This window comes from Macrobrachium rosenbergii, chromosome 33 (assembly GCF_040412425.1).
Source record: "Macrobrachium rosenbergii isolate ZJJX-2024 chromosome 33, ASM4041242v1, whole genome shotgun sequence".
NCBI lineage: Eukaryota > Metazoa > Arthropoda > Malacostraca > Decapoda > Palaemonidae > Macrobrachium > Macrobrachium rosenbergii.
In genome coordinates, this window is record NC_089773.1 from 6,228,900 (window position 1) to 6,247,374 (window position 18,475).

Consider the following 18,475-nt stretch of genomic DNA (forward strand, 5'->3'; position numbering starts at 1 on the left):
AAAAGCACTGAAAAAGGAAATAAAGATAAGAATTAAGCAAGATATCGAAGAGACCTTGAAAGCAAAGAGGAAATAAACGAAGAAGCTGAAGTTCACAGAAAACTTCGGGGGAAATGAGTAGGCCTACATAAGAGAACGGGAAACAAAGGACGCGCGTATGATAATGAAAGCCAGCCTGAGAACGGGGTCTGTGATATCTGCATAGTAGAGAAGGAGGAGGACAGCGTCGAACATTTGTTCAGGTGTAAAACCATACTTAAGAGACTCTAAAATTCCCTAACAGAAAACTGTGGGAACATATAAGGTTAGCCCTGGTCAGAAGTAAAGTGGAAATATTTTGTAATATCTGCTTTAAAAACGTCTTTAATTTTTCGGGGTTATTGTTGCTGAAAAGGGTAATTGACAAGAATTAAATTAAACATTTTGAAGTACTGTAAAGTAAAAATAAAGACGATTCAAATGGTAAACAACAAGGAACCTCACGTGAATGTTGTAGTGTGCCCGCAACTGTGTTTATGGCGTCGGCGTTTAGGAGCCATAAGAACCTTGTATAAGAAGTAGCTTCACCTCAATCATTATGAAACCATTCATTTTACTTATTCAGAATTAAAAAAAAAAGATGGAACTACTTGCATTACCTCATCTAAAATATCGGGGAAAAGAAACACAACTGATATACACCATTAAACGTGAATGCCCTTTATTTCACCTCACCCAAAACATGAAAAGAATAAGGAACCCATTTTTCCGACCTCGTCAGAAATATATATGAAAATATTAAAATATAAGTGTGACCACCAGGTTTTCCCCCATAGGCACAGACAAGGTCACAGTTAGGACGGACTCCTCGAACTTCCAGCTGGAAGACTGGAGACTCTCCCCATTGACTGTGATGCCGGTGGGGTCAGTGGCAACGCCGAAGATGACCACGGTTTCCAAGTTGAGACCCTCCACGGGTGTCATGCTGTCGTAAACGTTCATCGTGAGTATGTCCTGGGAAAGGGGAAAAAATTCTGGTCAGTTTACCCTCGGGTAGTAAAGGGTCAAAGTAATTTAGAAGACGTGGCACAAAGGTAATTCTATTCTTCTTCTTTTTTTTTTTTTTTTTTTTTGCTATAACACGAAGGGCGGGGAGTGTGACTGTTTTGGAAAATGGTCAGATGAGGGACAGTGTATAGGATATGTTAATTTCATGCAAGAAATTAACGGAGGATATAAAAAACAAAAGCAAGAAAAGAGAGAGAGAGAGAGAGAGAGAGAGAGAGAGAGAGAGAGAGAGAGAGAGAGAGAGAGAGAGAGAGAGAGTTGGAAAATGGATCAATGCTCATATTTACTCACATCTAGATATTCGAACTCAGCGAAATACGTTCCCTCGTGTTCCATAGTGTGGACAATTTCTCCATCGTCCCAGAAAAGCTCTCCAGCTGCCCTCGAGTTAGTGTCGAGGGCTACAGTCAAGCAGAATGGGTTCTGTCGGCTGGAAATATAGAAAAGATTAATAAAATACTTAAATATTACAGATGATGTATCACACAGTGTACATCCCGGCCAATGTTCTGATGAGCTCTAATTCTCTGGCTCTGTTCTGCATTAGATCATGCCACTTTAGGATATATTTAGAGCAGCTTTTCATACACGTACCTATCTTTAGTGGTGAGAGCTGGTTCTTGACACGGCATGATGATTCCTCCTTGGGCATAAACCGGAATTACTTCTAGAGGAACATCTACATATAGGGTCAGAGGTCCTATGGCTACTAAGAGACCTGTTTCCAGGTCATACCACTTTCCCTGCGGACAGAAATTATGATCAGTAAGCTAGCATAGTGTTCCTTTAGGGTAGGACTTCGTACACTCGTTTAATAATAACGCAAAATGCTTCTGTAAGCTCAAACAAATCACACAGGCTTATAACGGCCAACCATACCTCAGGGAGGTAAACTGCTCTAGGCTTTTGTAGGCTTAAACAACTCACATAGGCCTATAACGGCCAAGCATACCTCAGGGAGGTAAACTGCTCTAGGCTTTTGTGGGCTTAAACAACTCACACAGGCTTATAACGGCCAACCAAACCTCAGGGAGGTAAACTGCTCTAGGCTTTTGTAGGCTTAAACAACTCACATAGGCCTATAATGGCCAACCATACCTCAGGGAAGTAAACCGATCTCCTAGTGATGCCCTCTTCCATAACAGGGGCAACCATGATGCCCGTTCCCCACATGAACTGGTCGTCAATCACCAGGGCATCTGTGTCTGTCAGGTGTTCACTGAACAGGGGCCGAACTACGGAGTGGCCATGGTGATGAGCCTGGGTGAGTAAATGTATTGCGTTGTTAAATGAATTTAAATGAAGGTTAATCTTAGAATAAAGTTTATTATAAACTTTAAATAAGTTTAGCTAAATATAGAACTCGAGAATGAGCTGAATTGAAGGGTTGAAATTCTGCAAGTTGGTGAAAAAAAATGGTTGCTTTGCTGTTGCAAGATAAATTACTAAAACACCACTTTAACCTGCAGCAATAACAGCGTCTAGCTTTGTAGGCTATATTTAAACTGCATCTGTCATTCCTCGTTCTTCAAGTCTGGGCTGGACAAGGACACTAAGTAACCATCTAAATACGTGAACCATGCAAAAGAAAATCGAAATCGAAGGAATATACACTCACATCATGAAACAGGGTATAGAGGTAAGGTAAGTATTTGTAGCGCAACGTCAAAACTTCTTTCGAAATGGCAGCCACCTCCGGCCAATAGGCAGGATCCTGGGGGCTTTGATCTATGCTGTTGTGGTTGCGACTGAAATCGAGATTGTCACACTTTGTTACATCTGCTGACGAGATCCTGGGCATTCTTACAGAATTTGTCTGAGTGCTCAAGGTCTAGCATAGCAAGCTTCAGGATGATAGAATGCTTATATATAGTACACACAAAAAAAAAAAAAGGCGAAGAGGAGGTTTCAGGAAGGACAAGAAATGAACATAAATGAATTCGCCTTACTCAAAGGGATAGAAGGCTCCAACCTGCATCCATCGCGCACAGAGCTCCATCGTACTGTTGTCGAAGAACCCGCAGACATCGGCTCCAACCATAGGCACACTGAAAAGGTTGAATTCCAGCATTCCTGAAGAAGAAGAAGAAGAAGAAGAAGAAGAATATAAAGTAGAGGTTAAAAGTAAAGTAGAAATTTACTGACAAATATTTGGTAATAATTAGTTTGGAGATATCTCTAACTTTTTGGGGTTCTTGTTGCAGAAAAAGGGGAATGGTCCAGGATTGAAATAAACTATCTGCTGTACCATTAAATTAAATAAAGCTAAAGAAATTTAAAATTGTAAAAAACAAGGGAATGCGTGGTCGGTTTAAATAATGTAAAAAGTGTGAAAGAGAAAAGCAGTAAAGTAAAATTGTATCTAATTAAAAAGCTCTACATCTCTCACAAATAGTGTAACGTTTCTTCACCTGCGTTTGTGGAGTGAGCGCTTAGGAACCAGGAACCAGGCTAACTCTTAATTGATTGATTGATTATGGACACTGAAAGCATTAGTACCCAAAGGCCATATCAGATACCAAACCAGCAAGTCTGTCTAAACTTACCTACGACAGAATTCCTCAAGTGGTCCCACTTGGCTGCATTGTCACCCAGCCAGTGAGTCGCGTAATGGCCTGAACCCGGGAAGGTGGAACGGGAAAGTACGACTGGTCTCTTGCCTGGGAACAAGTCTTCTAGTCCCCTGAAGAGGAAAGTGGGATGTGAATCCTCCAGATAACAGCCCCACAAGCAGTCAAGTTTCATTATTTTGCAGAATAAATCTTGATCTTTCACAAGTAAGAAAAATTGCACACTAGGCCCAAACTAGTTTGTACACTGACTACATTTGTGGAAAATTAATTCTATAATCAAATTGGAGGTATTACATCATTCTTCATCTAAAACTGGGCATTGTCAGGTAAAGACATTGATTGTTCTACTATAAAAACTGGTACACTCCTGAAACAACCTGACATTACAAACGAAAATAGGGACAGTAGTCCTGAAAAACAAAATTTAACTAGCTGTTTTAACATGAAGGTTCTCCAGAATCTAACTAACTAGCCATCTTAACCAGGAGGTTCTCCAGAATTTAACTGGCCACCTTGATCACAAGGTTCTCTAGAACGTGACTAGCCATCCTGACATGAATGTTATTCTTACTCAAAGGTGGCGACAGTCTCCGACCATCCGTACAGGCTGTGGACATCGTAGTGCAGGTAAGTTTGGTTGCCATCCGTGTGGTTGCCTGACATGCATAGGGTCTTCTCACTGTAAGATAAGAATGCGCACATACTTATTTATGGTGGAGGCAGGTGGAATGGGCAACTTATTGGTCTTATCAAGCTCAGAATGAAGAGGAAATGCTGTAAGAGCTTTGAGGGGCATTGCAGAGACCTTTCAGAGTAAAATGATAGGCATAAACAGGTTCATCTTAGGAAGTTTCACATTAACTAAAACAAAATTGCCATTCTGCTGCCTGTGTCTATCATGTCCTTTCTCCATGATATTCTGGGCTTTTCAACAGGTTCCCTTCTTGCTACATCCAATCCTGGTACTTTTCTGACTAACAGCTTCTCTTCTTTTCTCATCACATGGTCAGACAATTTCAGTCTTTCAGCTCTCAGTCTCTTTGCCAGCCGTTGGGTACCATGTTTAGTAATGAAAGTTTGCATATTTTGATTAATCTCTATATAATAAAATACAATTTGTGCTGGTATATTTTTTCTCTGTGTAAAACTATAGTCTATGGATGACAAGCTTCAAAACATTAGCCCATATAACCTCCCTACTAACAGGAATTGCCATCTCGGCTTTCCCTTATGTCACCCTCAACTTTCCGGCACCAGCACACAAATAACAAAAACAAAATAAACTCGTATTACCTAATCCTTTGACTCTCACTGCCACCAACTCTGACCATCTTCGTAGGATAAGGAGGGCTGTCCCATTTGTTGTCAGGACACTTCAGGCTCCAGTCAGGCTTCTCAGGCGGCCAGTTCCAAGGGTGGGCCAGGTTGGTGCCGAAGTTTGCAGGCTCATTCATGTCTATCCATACAGCGTCATAACTGACCTCCTGTCATAGAGAAAATATTCTTCATATAAGGATTCATGAGATGCAGAACAGGCAGGAATGCTTTACTGGGGGTACTTGGATGAAACACGCACAAGACGGAGGTTTAATGAGGTCATTTTGGTTTGAGTAAGGTTTGATAAGTTTAGGTGAAGTTTGGAGGATTGAGGTGGGTAAGATCAATTTGAGGAAGGTTGGTTAGGAAATGTTTGGATAACTTAGCAAGGTTAAATAAGGTTGGCTTTGGTTAAATTATTTCTGGTAAAGTGCAGTCATGTAAGGTTAGGTTAGAGTAGAGAAAATGTTTCACATTACTGTTGAGCAAAACCATTTTCTTTCTGTAGCAGGAAATTGTTTGAGAAAAAGAAATACTCAGAGGAGGGTGGCATTTGATGAAGAAAGGTGAAACATGGCAATGACAACAAAAGAACACCGTGTCAAACAGACAATATTTCTACAACTTGTATGCTATAGGCTACCTTCTAAGCAACAGGAAAATTCTGAAATTCAAAAATTTCCTTAAAATATATACCCCAACTCAAATTTAGATTCTAAGTGATGTTTATTTTAGAACAAAGGAACAAAAAGCTCTCCTTGTGGTGTCATAATTACCCCAAAAATCTTGTGTAAGTTTGAAGGGACAACCTCCTCACCTTGTGGAATGTTTCAAATTCACTAGCCCACCATGTCTTCGTCTCTGGCTTGAAGAAGTCAGGGAAGATAGTCTTGGTGTCAGGCCAAACGTAACCAATCATGTAAGATTCACATCCAGGTTCCTGGTCTTCTGGAACCAAATCCTCCGACATCCACTTGATAAATACGTCGGCATCTTTCCCTCTCTGGCTAGGAGGGTAGTTTTCAAAGTCAATGACCAATGCTGGGTCCTGGAAAGAGGAAAGATGGCTTGGCTTGGCTTGATGGTTTCTAGTTAGGAATCCAAATGACGATACCAAGTGAAATATTTCTTACTCTACTCTGTTTTTGTGGTCTTTGCTATTATTCATATACTGAGCAATAGGCTCTGTATTCAGAGGTTTCTCAGATTCGGTACCAAAACTGAATGTTTTAAAAAATAACTCCCATCTTAACGGCCATTCTTTCTTGAGCTTCTCAACCACACCCAAGCAGAATGTCTTGGATATTCTGACAAGAAGAAGATTGAATGACATTTAGGAAAAGTGAGATTAGTCACCATCAGCTTAAAGACCCCAAGGCCATAAAACGCACCCAAATGAGAGTGAGCTTGATGTTGTCATTGTGAAGTTCCTCAGCAAGTTGCGGCAGTTCTGCCCAGCTTTCCGGGTCGTAGGTGAAGTCCCTGAACCGTAACATGTAGTCAATGTCGATGGTCTGACCATCCTGGTAAATGAACACATTGTATTAGCTATGAAGAACATTTGTATCTTTTCACCATTAACCTATAGGTTATTCCATGTGGGATCAGTCTTCTTAAACCTCCAGAATCTAACCCCAAATCTTGCTTACCTGGGGTATAGCCATGACCTTCATTCTTTCACGGACTTCCCGTACCTCTTCAACAGATGTGTAACCGTAACGAGAGAGCTGGAAGCCGAGCGTCCAATATTGCGGGAAAGCAGGAAGGCCAACCATCTGAAAGGTATCGTGGGTTATGTTATCCTTGCAAACGTGACTGTTAGGTTTGTGTTTACGGACATTTAACAAAACAAAGTCGTAATACGGATGGCAGAGTTGTTCAGGAATACTATAAACAATAACCAGGCCTACAGATCTGAGTCACCAAAATATTTAAGACAGAGTGGGCTTCAGTCTGTCCATTTTGGCCTCTTCCCACCTAGCTGTCAGACTTTTTTAGCTTTAGTTCAACGGAATTCCTTTGGATGAGCTGTGAGTCTAGAATGTGGCTCAGTGGTGTTCAACCACTTTAGAGTCGTGAATATTATAATGATATAATAATAATAGCAATAATTAGTAGTGTTATCTAAAAGCAAGCATCAACAGAAGTCAGGACGTACAGTAGAGTATTGAATGTTGACCTCCTCCAGAGATGGTCCCAGGAAGAAGTGTAGATCTATGATCCCTCCGATGCTACGGAACGTAAGGACAGGTTTCCCGTCACTGAGCAAGTAAGTTGAATACTCTGTAAATGAAAGCCCATACTTCAAGTTGATTTATATACTCTGAAATTATTATAAGGGCATATTCTTCTTACTCAAAATCAGTGAAATCAGGGCATAATCTTCTTCTTACCCATAGCATTGGAATTGAAGAACAAGACGGAATGCGCTGTGCCTGTCTCATGATTGACATTGACGTAGTATGGGTGCACGCCATAGTTGTTGACTTCAGTCTGTTGAGGAGAAATTCTTTTGATCTTCTCTGAGTTCATCTGTTTTTTATTACACAGCCCAGCTGGAGAAGCAATAGGTCATAATCATCTAACCCTAGGCTTAGGACAAACAGTAAGAGATTTGTGTCACAAAAATGAACCTCCACATGGTCTGTTGAGTAATGTTTCCACTTAAGGTCATAATTTTATGTCAGGAAAAAGAGAGGAAGAAAGAATACCTCAATTATTCATTAAAACAAGTGGATTTGCCCCTCTCCTATTTTACTGGATTCTATTTCCCATCTTCCCCTCGCTTCTAAATCAATAGTTCCTGTTACTCAGTAGACCAACTGGCTCTGTTCTGCTCTACCTGATATGCACTATTGTTCTGGATTAGCCTTAGACCTATATTGCCTTACATCTCCAACAGGTTGATCCTTAGCAAACAACGGCTTGGTTTCCCTCGATGCAAAGTCGTGCTTGAAAACGTGGTGCGTGTTCTCCCCAAGTCCATAGAGATATTCCGTAGGAAGGGAGCTGGTGAACTGCAGAAACTGGTCCTCAAAGATCAGGGCGCCTTCCAAGCTGAAACTTTTAGGATGAGCTGGGTATTAGGACCTGTAGCTAGGAAAATGTTTTGAAACTTTTAGGCTATGTAGTCAAAGTCTAAAGTTGCTTTTAAACTGCTAGGGTCTATTTCTGAAATCCACTGGTAAATCTGGAACTGGTATACTAGTCTAAGACTAAGTCTGAAAAGAATAGCAGTTGAATGGGGGTAAAAATTGTGTAAAACCCCAAAGTTATCAAAGTTTAATTGCTCAATTTAAAATTTATAGTCTTTACATCAAAGTTGAGGCATAAAAATTTTATGCTCTGAAAACTGTCTAAACATTCTTTTATGAGGAGGTAAATGTGTCAGTGCATCTAAAACTCTACCATTTGATAAGAAGTTAAAACTCTCTTCATTAAACGTCTGTCTGAAGGGGACATCTGTAACAGCCTTTAAAATCTCAGGTTCAACTCACAGCGGTCCCTCGGTAGATGACTCGCGCGAGACAGAGAACCAGAAAGGTTCGCCATCCTGGGTGGTGTTGACGACATATTGTGGAAGGTCGCCTTCCTTCTCAGGTAAGTCCAGAGGCACTGGGACCTCGTACCTCTCTTCAATTGGGTCGTAAATCTTAAGAATAAAAGAAGAAGAAGGAAAATGCCAAAGCAGTTAACTAGTGGTTTGGTTCTGACAAGGGGGAATTGCCTACAATTTTAGTTTGTTTATGCATTGTCCTCCCAAGTCTTCCCACTTACTGGTTGTGACTCACTACAGTCAACCAACTATTGAGTACCCAGTCAACTGGGGTATCAAGGGGTTTATAACAAACTGACTTCACCTGAAATAGCCTGGTTGTCTTGCAGATCGAGCCCGGGCTACAAAGGTAGCCCTGTAGATATGTGACTGTCTGCATCAGCTGGCCACTAGTTCACAGAATATGACTAGCTTATTTTTTTCAAGATTTGAACTTTCAACTCTTCCACAGAATCGTGTGGCTTGCGTAATGATCGCTGCTTGCGCCTTTGTTCTAAAGTGAAATGTGTTAGTATTATTGGTATTATTATTACTATTGCTATTTGTGTTATTAGTCTTAGTGCTTTCTTGAGTTAATGATATTCGTGAACTTGGCACTGAAATTCAACTATGTCTAACTGTTGTTGGTCTTAAATTGTAATGTCTGTTTCTAATAGTATTCAACAGTTCGTTAAACGAACCCTGCATATTACAACAGTATTCTAAAAATCATATGAATATTTATACAAAAATACACAACAGTATTCAAAATATATTTCATCAAAAGAATGTTATGTTATTAAAGATTCCTATCTATCACACATCAAAAAAAATAGCAAGATAAACATTATTTAGAGAGAATTATAAAATTTTTATTCCTTCTAAGAGAGAGAACATAAAAAAAATTTCATACACTCATACAGAGAGAGAATAATTAAAATAACTTTCCAATCACGACTTACTTATTTGTTGTGGTTCGGTTTTAACCGTTTCACTTTTCTTTTCGCGACCAACACTGTAGCAGAGTGTGGTTCTCTCTGACTGTAGTTTGCTGTAGGCACGTCTATCCTGCGCGTCTTGACTAAACCTTTCCCCTTCTTGTTTCGCCGACCATCAGGGATTCGTCTTCTTCTTAGATTTCACCAGTAATGTTGATTTTTAATGGGAATGTTTTGTCGTACGTGTGAAATGCACTCGTCCGTTTTAACAGATTGTGTATAGAAATCTGTTGTGGGTGTGTCGATAGCCACCAGCACACAGGCGTCGTTGCTACTGTCGTTGAATACTTGTTCAATTGTTATTTTATCTTCGGGGAATAATGTTTCTTAGTTGTGGGTTTTTTTTTTTAAAGCGCTAATGTTTATAATTCTTATTTCCTTCGTTCTGCTTCGGCCGTTGACGTTTGCAAAGGGAATGCTTTTGTCGTCGTTATGATTTACTTCGTCGCCTGTTATTAAATCATTGAGTGTGTACTTGTTCGTTCTCCACACTGCATTTCCTTGGAACCCACCACTGCCACCATTTGTAGTGAAATCACCAAATGTTATGATGTTCTTTTCTTTATCGTTGTTACCCATGTAAAGAAGTTTATTATTGTAACGTTTGTTGCCTCTTCTTATTTGAAGACACAGTGCAGCTTTCTTACTTCATTAACACACTAATAAAATATACAGTATTTATACAAGGTAAGTGAATTGAAGTACGAGCCTTCCTTTCTTCTCAACCCACAACTGGTGAGGCTCTCGACCTCACGCCTCTAAGGCTCTCTGCTTCTCTATCTCCTCTCTATCTCTCTGCTTTTCTCTCCCTTCAAACTTGCTTTTTGAAGGTTCTTCAAAGGAAAATGTCCATCCCGAAGTAGGCGGACCATTGCTTCTGTTCCGCCTTGTAGTCGTCCTTTGGTGGTTGGAGATTATCAAACGTCGTCCCTTTGGGTGTGATTAAATGACTTAATTCCCTCCTTTGTGGGTGGGACTAATAACGTCACCAGAAGTCTTCAGGTTCCGGAGAAAGTTGAAAGGTCAGCTCGCAGGTGAGACGGGTAAGCTTTCTTTAATGATTGAGCTTAGATTACCCTCACGCCAATGTTTTGGCTACGTAATCATGAAACAGGTGTCGTTACGCTCTCTCTCATTTCTTTATTATTCATTCTCTCTCTCTCTCTCTCTCTCTCTCTCTCTCTCTCTCTCTCTCTCTCTCTCTCTTTCTCTATCATTTGTCTATTACTGGTTCTCTCTCATTTCTTTTTCTCTCTTTATATTTATGCTATTCCTAACTAATATTCCCCTAGCTATCATTACATCTATATATATACATACATACATACACATTATATACACATATATATATATATATATATATATATATATATATATATATATATATATATATATATATATATATATATATATATATAAAATTTCAACTTCACAAACCCTCCTCAACCTTGATTATGACCAACCCCAGTTAGCTAACCACCAGGTATTCCCCTTACCTTGATTTGCAAGTGGTAATCCTCATGGTTGATGACCTCAAACACAAGTTCCTGGATGTCACTGTTAAACAGTGTCAAACTCGGGTCAATTTTCTTCAGGTTCAGCTTTGGAGAGAAAAAATATTGGTTTGACTAAAACGCACTTTTATCAATCTATATCAACTAACAGCTTTGAATGATCGATCAATAACAATTCAAAATTGAAAAAATAATAAAAAAACTTTCATTTTGTAAATCAGTCTTTAGGTAATTCTTCAGTAATTTTGCGCGAAGTGACTCATTCGCGCAGGATCGGATAGACTGTATAGTCTGTCTTCCAAACCAGCTACCAATAAATAATCTTTGCTTTCTCTCTCTCTCTCTAAATCTAATAGGGTTCCAATGGGGAATCAGCCTTCAGAGAGAGAAAGAGAGAGACAAGTCATAGGAAAATGTGGAAAATTAATAAATATGAGGGAGTCACAAGTTACAGGAAAAGGTGATGAATAAATACTTGGGAATAGAAAATAAAAACCGAGACACCTGACTTCAGGGGCCGTCAGCAGTAGCAGAGAGCAGAAATGAATTTGCTCCTCGCCTAAACATCTGGAGATCAGGTGATTCCACAACTGGGCCAGGGCAAACTATTCCACATTTTAGTCGTAGCCAAGATAAAACTACTAGGAAACTGAGTAGTAATAAACTCAGTGCTGAAAAACTGATTAGTGTTAAACCTAGTACTAGATGGACAGAGTAGAATTAAACCTAGTACTAGAAAAACTAAGTTAAATTAAACCTAGTACTAGAAAAACTGAGTAGAATTAAATCTGGTACTAGAAAAAATTATTAATATTAAACCTAGTACTAGAAAAACTGATTAGCATTAAACGTAGTACTAGAAAAACTTATTAGTATTAAACCTAGTGAAAGAAAAACTGAATACAATTAAATCTGGTACTAGGAAAAACTGATTAGTATTAAACCTAGTACTAGAAAAACTTATTAAGCCTAGTACTAGAAAAACGGATTCGTACTATAGGCCTAAACTTAGTACTAGAAAAACTTATTAGTATTTTAGTGCCAATCAGTTTTTCTAGTACTAAATTTAATACTAGTACTAGAAAAATTGATTAAGCCTAGTACTAGAAAAACGGATTAGTACTTAGGCCTAAACTTAGCACTAGAAAAACTGATTAGTATTTTAATGCCAATCAGTTTTTCTAGTACTAAATTTAATACTAGTACTAGAAAAACCGACCAGAATTAAACTTAATACTAGAAAAACAGAGTACAATTAAATCTTGTACCAGAAAAACCTAGTAGAGTTAAACCCGGTACTAGAAATACCAACTACCTTACCTTGTAACCCCTTGGCGTGGGCTCGGGAGCTCCTTCGACAACATACCCAGCCTCCGAATTGGCCTTGAGGTGGCACAGGGTACCTGCCCACTCGCAAGCTGAGTATTCGGCGCATTTCTCCTCCGAGGACACCTCTTGACCCTCTGTTGGTCGAGGTCTTATGTTACTTTAAGGGCATTTATTAATGTTTCAGATTCACTATTGGTCCACCGGGGTATTTATTCGTGCCCGAGGTCATGTTCATCAATTCTGGGTATTTACTTTGATTTTAATTTCATTATTGATAAGTAAGGGGGTTATTAGGATAATAATAACAGGGGTTATATTATTATAGGATAATAATAACAGTAATAAAAAATAATAATGTATGTGTGTGTGTGTGTGTGTGTGTGTGTGTGTGTATTATATATTATTATAAGTAAAAATAATAATAAAAGCATACTGAGATAATATAAATTATAAATATTTAGTAAAGAATATTTATCTGCTCATTTATTCATATATCTGTATATCTATAATACATATATGTACATATATATATATATATATATATATATATATATATATATATATATATATATATATATATGTGTGTGTGTGTTTTGTGTGTGTGTGTTTTTATCAATGCAACACTTTAACCTCAATCGTGTACCTTTACTGTAAATAGACGGCCCTTATCAGGGGTCGATAAACTGCAGCCTAAAAAAGCGACAGTGAATTGGACTGTAATATAAAAAGTTATGAAAGAAGTGACTAATTTTTTTCATTTCCCGTGAGAAATTCCACAGGTGGCGTTTGGGAAGACGTGGAACCATGCGCCCACGTGAGAGAGAGAGAGAGAGAGAGAGAGAGAGAGAGAGTTTTCACACCTTGTATGACCGTCACATACTCCAAAATTAGTAAATTGGTTGGTTTCAACTACAGAATCAGCTGGTTGTTTGGTCGGTGTCAGATGCAGAATCTGTAGATTTGGTCGATATCAGCTGCAGAGTCAGCTGGTTTGGTCGGTGTCAGCTGAAGAATCAGCTGGTTTGGTCGGTGTCAGCTGCAGAGTCCGTAGATTTGGTCGGTGTCAGCTGCAAAATCAGTAGATTAGGTCGGTGTCAGCTCCAGAATCAGTAGATTCGGTTTGTGTCAGCCCCAGGATCAGCTGATTGCTCTAGTGTCAGCTAAAGAATCAGCTGATTTGGTCTGTGTCAGCCCCAGAATATGCTAGTTTGGTTGCTGTCCATCTCAGAAACAACTGACTTTCTTGGTGTCAGCTCCAGAATCAGCTGATTGCTTTAGTGTCAGCTAAAGAATCAGCTGGTTTGGTCTGTGTCACCTCCAAAATCAGCTGAATTGGATGGTGTCAGTTACAGAACCAACTGACTTCCCTGGTCTATGCCCCAGAATCAAGTGATTTAACTGGTGTCAGTTACAGAATCAGTGTATTCGCATGAACAGCTGTTGGCCAAGTCCGCACCTGCTCCCGAAGGCACAGCAGATGCACAGAAGCACTGATTTCTGGCTAAACTAGAACACTTGTTTTACACCAAGGAACATTGAAAGGTTGTAGCCTTAGCCAGAAATCAGTGCTGCTATGCATCTGCCGTGCCTTTGGGAACAGGTGCACACTTGGCTAACAGCTGTTCATATGAATCTACTGACTCATATTCTTATGTACAGTACTATAGAAATATTAGCATTAATATTTAATTATCATTAATATTCTTGTATATGTGGTCTTTGTACTTATTGTGGGCCACTTTTTGGGGGGTTCTCTGTTACAGCTGCATCAATTTTAACATTATTAGCATCAGTATTTAATTATTATTAATATATATTCTTCTCTTGAGGTCTCCAGCACGTAATTATTATTGCTAAATGGTTAAACCAGAGCTCGACAAAGATTACCAGTGGGTCTAGGCCTATTCTCTCTGGCGTTATGCAACACAGTGCAGCAGAAGCTTGTCATTTCACGGGCTTGCAGTTGAGGGGCCTTTCAAAAATTACGTTACGCCTTAGGGGCGGAGGTGGGGGTATTGGGAAGTGTTGAGTGTGACAATGGGGGGGAGAGGGGTTCAGCCATAAATTACATAACATTTTCAGATTTTTTTTCCTTTGTTTCTTTTGAAAAGATGTAATTGTAGAAGGACAAAAGAGAGATAGCGAAGATTCTGCAATAGACTCATATTATATTTTAATAACATTGAGAATATGGTATTTAATGTTTTTTGCTTAATTATATGTTTAAAAAATATCACAAACTCAACCCTTGTTTTGACTTCAACATTTTCTGCTATATGTATTGCATGACATTGAATAACATCACAAACTCATCCCTTTTCTGAGCTCCGACATTCTCTACTTTATGCATAAATATGACTTAGAAAAATATCACAAACTAAATTAATCCCCTCCTAAACATGGCTTAAGAGAACATTTCCATTTCAAATTTGCCTGTGATTCTTTAATACCATAACATAAAAGTATTAAGAAAAACCTAAAGGTAATCATTTCCAGTATTAGGCTAGAATTTAATATAATTATTGCGTTAAAAAGGAAACATACTAATTCGGGGGCTGGTACATACTTTTCTAGGGGTCTGGACGTGTTATGAGGCGTGACATGGGGGGAGGGGGTCAAAAATTACCAAAAAAAAAAAATGCTAAGTAATTTTTGAACGGCCCCTTACAAGTATTTACAAGTTGCAAAACAATTTTAGAAAAGAGTAAAGCAAATTAATTCACTGAATGTAAGGGCAGGTCTGCAGCCCAAGAGAGCTTTACAGAGTAACTGATTAAGAAGAATAATCACTGGAGCAATATGCCTAGGTCCGACCATTCAACTACCAAACAATTCATTATTCACTGATAATAATGAATTTAATGATTTATAAGTGTATTTGGTTTCGTTTTTAGTTCTTATACTGCAGTAGGATGTATCAACTGAAATGATGGTGTGCAGTACAGCTCTCTTCTTGTAAAGCTGTTCGAAAATTTTCGACTCTCTGGACCCAAGGAGCATCCCAAAATACTTATCCTCTGAACATATTTACTTAAACTAGTGGTTTACGCTTAATTATGGCGGAATTGCATAAGCAAAGTCCTATTTTAGTAGCTGAGAAGCCTGCTTAAAGTGCCTCCTGTAATGACAGTCGTGGCTTCTTTCATAGACCAAGTTTAAAATGCGGGTATCATTTGGTCGCCTGTGACAATAATTAAGACATGATCCTTTTCAAAATGATTCGATGTACTGTAGATTTGTTAAAAGAAGAATAGTTTTAACTGAATCATGTCAAGATTAGTGAACCCAATGGTCTCCATGTAAAGAATGGTCAACCCTTTCCGGTCCGAACTCAAATTCCACATGAGGGCTAGTACTAAACACGGCAAAACAGTGATGCATCTACACTGTTTTGCCGTGTTTAGTACTAGACCCTGGGGGGTCAAATGTATTTCGCCTTGTTTAGTACTAGCCCCTTCCGGATCAAATGTCTGGTACCGAACTGTTCACGTCTATACTAAAACCAAAATGAAATAAGCTCTCGGGTGGAGCTGTTTGGTCCTCTCCACGTGTGTTTAATCTCTGCATATCTGCCAAATCTATAACACAACGAGATAACACCATTTCTCCCATTACAGATATCAAATATCATCTTTTTCGTTGTGCAGAGTTCTAAGTTAATTACATAGGTTCACGACTGATAAAGTTTTATTATGCAATAACAAGAAACGGAATCAGATTTTCCATCAACATGGCATCTCATTTTGGCGCCCTTGCCAATATTTCAAACAGCTCAACGTGCGTGTTTGGGGGTATTTCCCCTTTCTACAAATATCTTGATTTCTTAATATCATAGTTAAAGAATAAATTCGTAATTCGAAAAATTAACAAGAAATATATCTCCTGTTTCTACAGCATTAATTAACTACTTTTAAGTATCTAATTTTGTAATAATGATAAATGTACATCTACAAGTACTGACAAAATATTTAAGATTGAGGTGGCCTTGTGCCAGCACGGGATCTTAGAGAGAGCGCCAATTCATTATACAAACAACTTAACCCTTGCAGTGACTTAGATGTAAATACTGTATGATGTTTCTTGTCTAGACGAAAATGTTAAATATTTATAAATGGGCTATACATAGAGTGGTAAATCTTTGTTAAAAAATAAGAAAAATGTTATTGTTCATAGGCTGTGGAGAAGAAATGGAGTTAAGACAAGTCCTAAGCAGGGCGGAGTAGGAAAGAGATTAAAATACCTGAAAATGAAAAACAACCCCTGTAACCTTATTGTTATAGCCTAAGGGTTTGTCTCAAAGATATTCGTAGGTCTGTCAAGTTGCTGTTTTGTAAAATCTGCAACGGGGCAGATCTTTGACCGCCACGTCAGAGAGGTCTCTTCTTCGTGGGTCGAGTATAGGACAGCGAACCCGATTATTCCCATGTAAAGAAAAACGAACCCAACAATATTCTTGTAAAGAATAACGAACCCAATAATCTTCTTGTAAAGAATAGCGAACCCTACTGCGAGTGGGTTCGCTAATCTTGACTTGATCCTTTTAATTTAAAAAGAGAATAACGGTTCAGAAATGTCAGATGAAGAATGGGGAATGTCTACCAGAGAACAGCATAGTAGGAAAGCATCGTATTTGGACGGTACATCTGTCAAAAAAGACTTTTTTGGCGCAACCCTTAAGTAGCAAAGCTCTACGGAACTGCAGAAATAGCAGTGGAACATTTCACCACCCACCTGGGAAGGGACACTCGATGTTTACGTCGCCACCTTGAGCAGAGACCGCAAATACTGAGGATAGGAAGAAGAAGAAGACCACGGTAAGTGACCGTAGCAACGCCATGGCTGTTGCTTTCAACCCTGTGCACTCGGATGCAATTGCAAGCTGAATTAACCTAGTTTTATGCAGACTGTTCGTTGGTTATCACTTCTTATCACTTGCGATGCTATCAACGCTTTTTAGTGTATTTTTTATTCATTGTGGGACCTGTTTCTCGTTGTACGCATCCATTTTTAATGGGTTTTCCCGATACGATTGTATAAATATTCTCTTTTTTTCTTTTTAACTGTTTCCAAGTTGTTTTCTGCTACGTGGAAGTTGACAAGTTGGCAAGGTAACCTAAGGACATTTTGCTGATATGAATTTTTAAATTTATTTTCTTTTTTTGTGAATTACCGTCATGCACATTGGACCAGAACAGTTCTTTTTACAGACAAAATTATTTTTCGCTTTCACATCTCTCTTAAATTCATGATTTTCATTTAATGGTGTCTAGAATATTATTTTGACACGAGTCTGTAATTGTTTAAGTGATTCATTTCCTCCTCTGTAAGTGTCATGTGCAATATATTGTGCGAAAATAACAAACGCACTTCTGAATTCAATACAATTATTTTCTGTAACAAATATGGAATGTAACAGATGTATAGGAATATTTATATCAAGTATAAAATCTTATTCATTTAAAGAATTTAATATTTGTTTCACCAAGCATAAAAATAACCCTTTTACTCTGTACAAAAGTGATATAAAAATGAAAATAAACATTATTCATTTTCTCACTGATCATGAGAGGTGATCTCTAACGGTTGCACAGTACCAATACAAAACTAAAACGAGTGTAGTTGAATTACTTAATCAAAGCAAACAAATATGAAAATACAGGCATCAGTGTACAATTTAATATAATTCGAAGAGTATGGATTATTAAACGCTTTGGTTCACTGAGTATTTCGAATCCTGAGGATCAGACTACCAAAACAATCTCCTCAGTAGATCTTCATTAGATTTTATTCGGGATTTTTCCGTGTGACAGATTCCCTAAACTTTTTGAGTTCCTTATTTTTGGCCTCCTGTGCCTCCCCCGATAACATGCCAATTGGCAGATTAAAGTCGTGGATTACTGAAGCACCATGAATTAGTATTCGATGTAACCTCTGGGGCATTGCAGTAGTACCAGCTGTTTTCTTGCGCAGACACCTTGGGGGCTGGTTCTAAGCAACAAATCCTCAAATTTGTCAGCATCAGTGTAAAGACCAGATGACAGTGTTGATGCAATTACACAAAGCTTCTGAACAGTGGCGTAAAAGTTAAGTATTCCTTAGTTTAGCTAGACCACTGAGCTGCTTAACAACTCTCCTAGGGCTGGCCCGAAGGATTAGACTTAT

General features: G+C 38.6%; 1 protein-coding gene across 1 annotated transcript; it reads right to left on the reverse strand.

Moving 5' to 3' along the window:
- Nucleotides 1-674: 674 nt before the first annotated feature.
- Nucleotides 675-17,268, reverse strand: LOC136855859 (sucrase-isomaltase, intestinal-like). Its single transcript, XM_067133247.1, has 19 exons — nt 17,045-17,268; nt 12,305-12,447; nt 10,967-11,071; nt 8,435-8,589; nt 7,829-8,000; nt 7,331-7,430; nt 7,096-7,220; nt 6,587-6,712; nt 6,329-6,460; nt 5,755-5,985; nt 4,914-5,104; nt 4,192-4,299; nt 3,594-3,730; nt 2,997-3,120; nt 2,666-2,795; nt 2,146-2,307; nt 1,642-1,790; nt 1,339-1,477; nt 675-993 (listed from the first exon to the last, which is right to left on the reverse strand). Exons 1-19 carry the CDS (start codon nt 17,148-17,150, stop codon nt 778-780), a joined length of 2,751 nt encoding a protein of 916 aa, XP_066989348.1. The 5' UTR covers nt 17,151-17,268; the 3' UTR covers nt 675-777.
- Between the last annotated feature and the right edge of the window lie 1,207 nt (nt 17,269-18,475).

What these genes read in the sequence shown, in the direction of transcription:
- LOC136855859 (XM_067133247.1), bottom strand. Translation starts at nt 17,150, where the DNA reads ATGGCGTTGCTACGGTCACTTACCGTGGTCTTCTTCTTCTTCCTATCC. An exon ending in GGAGCCTTCTATCCCTTTGA is followed by an intron (nt 2,796 to 2,996) that starts GTAAGGCGAATT and finishes TCTCGATTTCAG; the next exon opens with TCGCAACCACAACAGCATAG. An exon ending in CTGAGTTCGAATATCTAGAT is followed by an intron (nt 994 to 1,338) that starts GTGAGTAAATAT and finishes CCCCTTTCCCAG; the next exon opens with GACATACTCACGATGAACGT.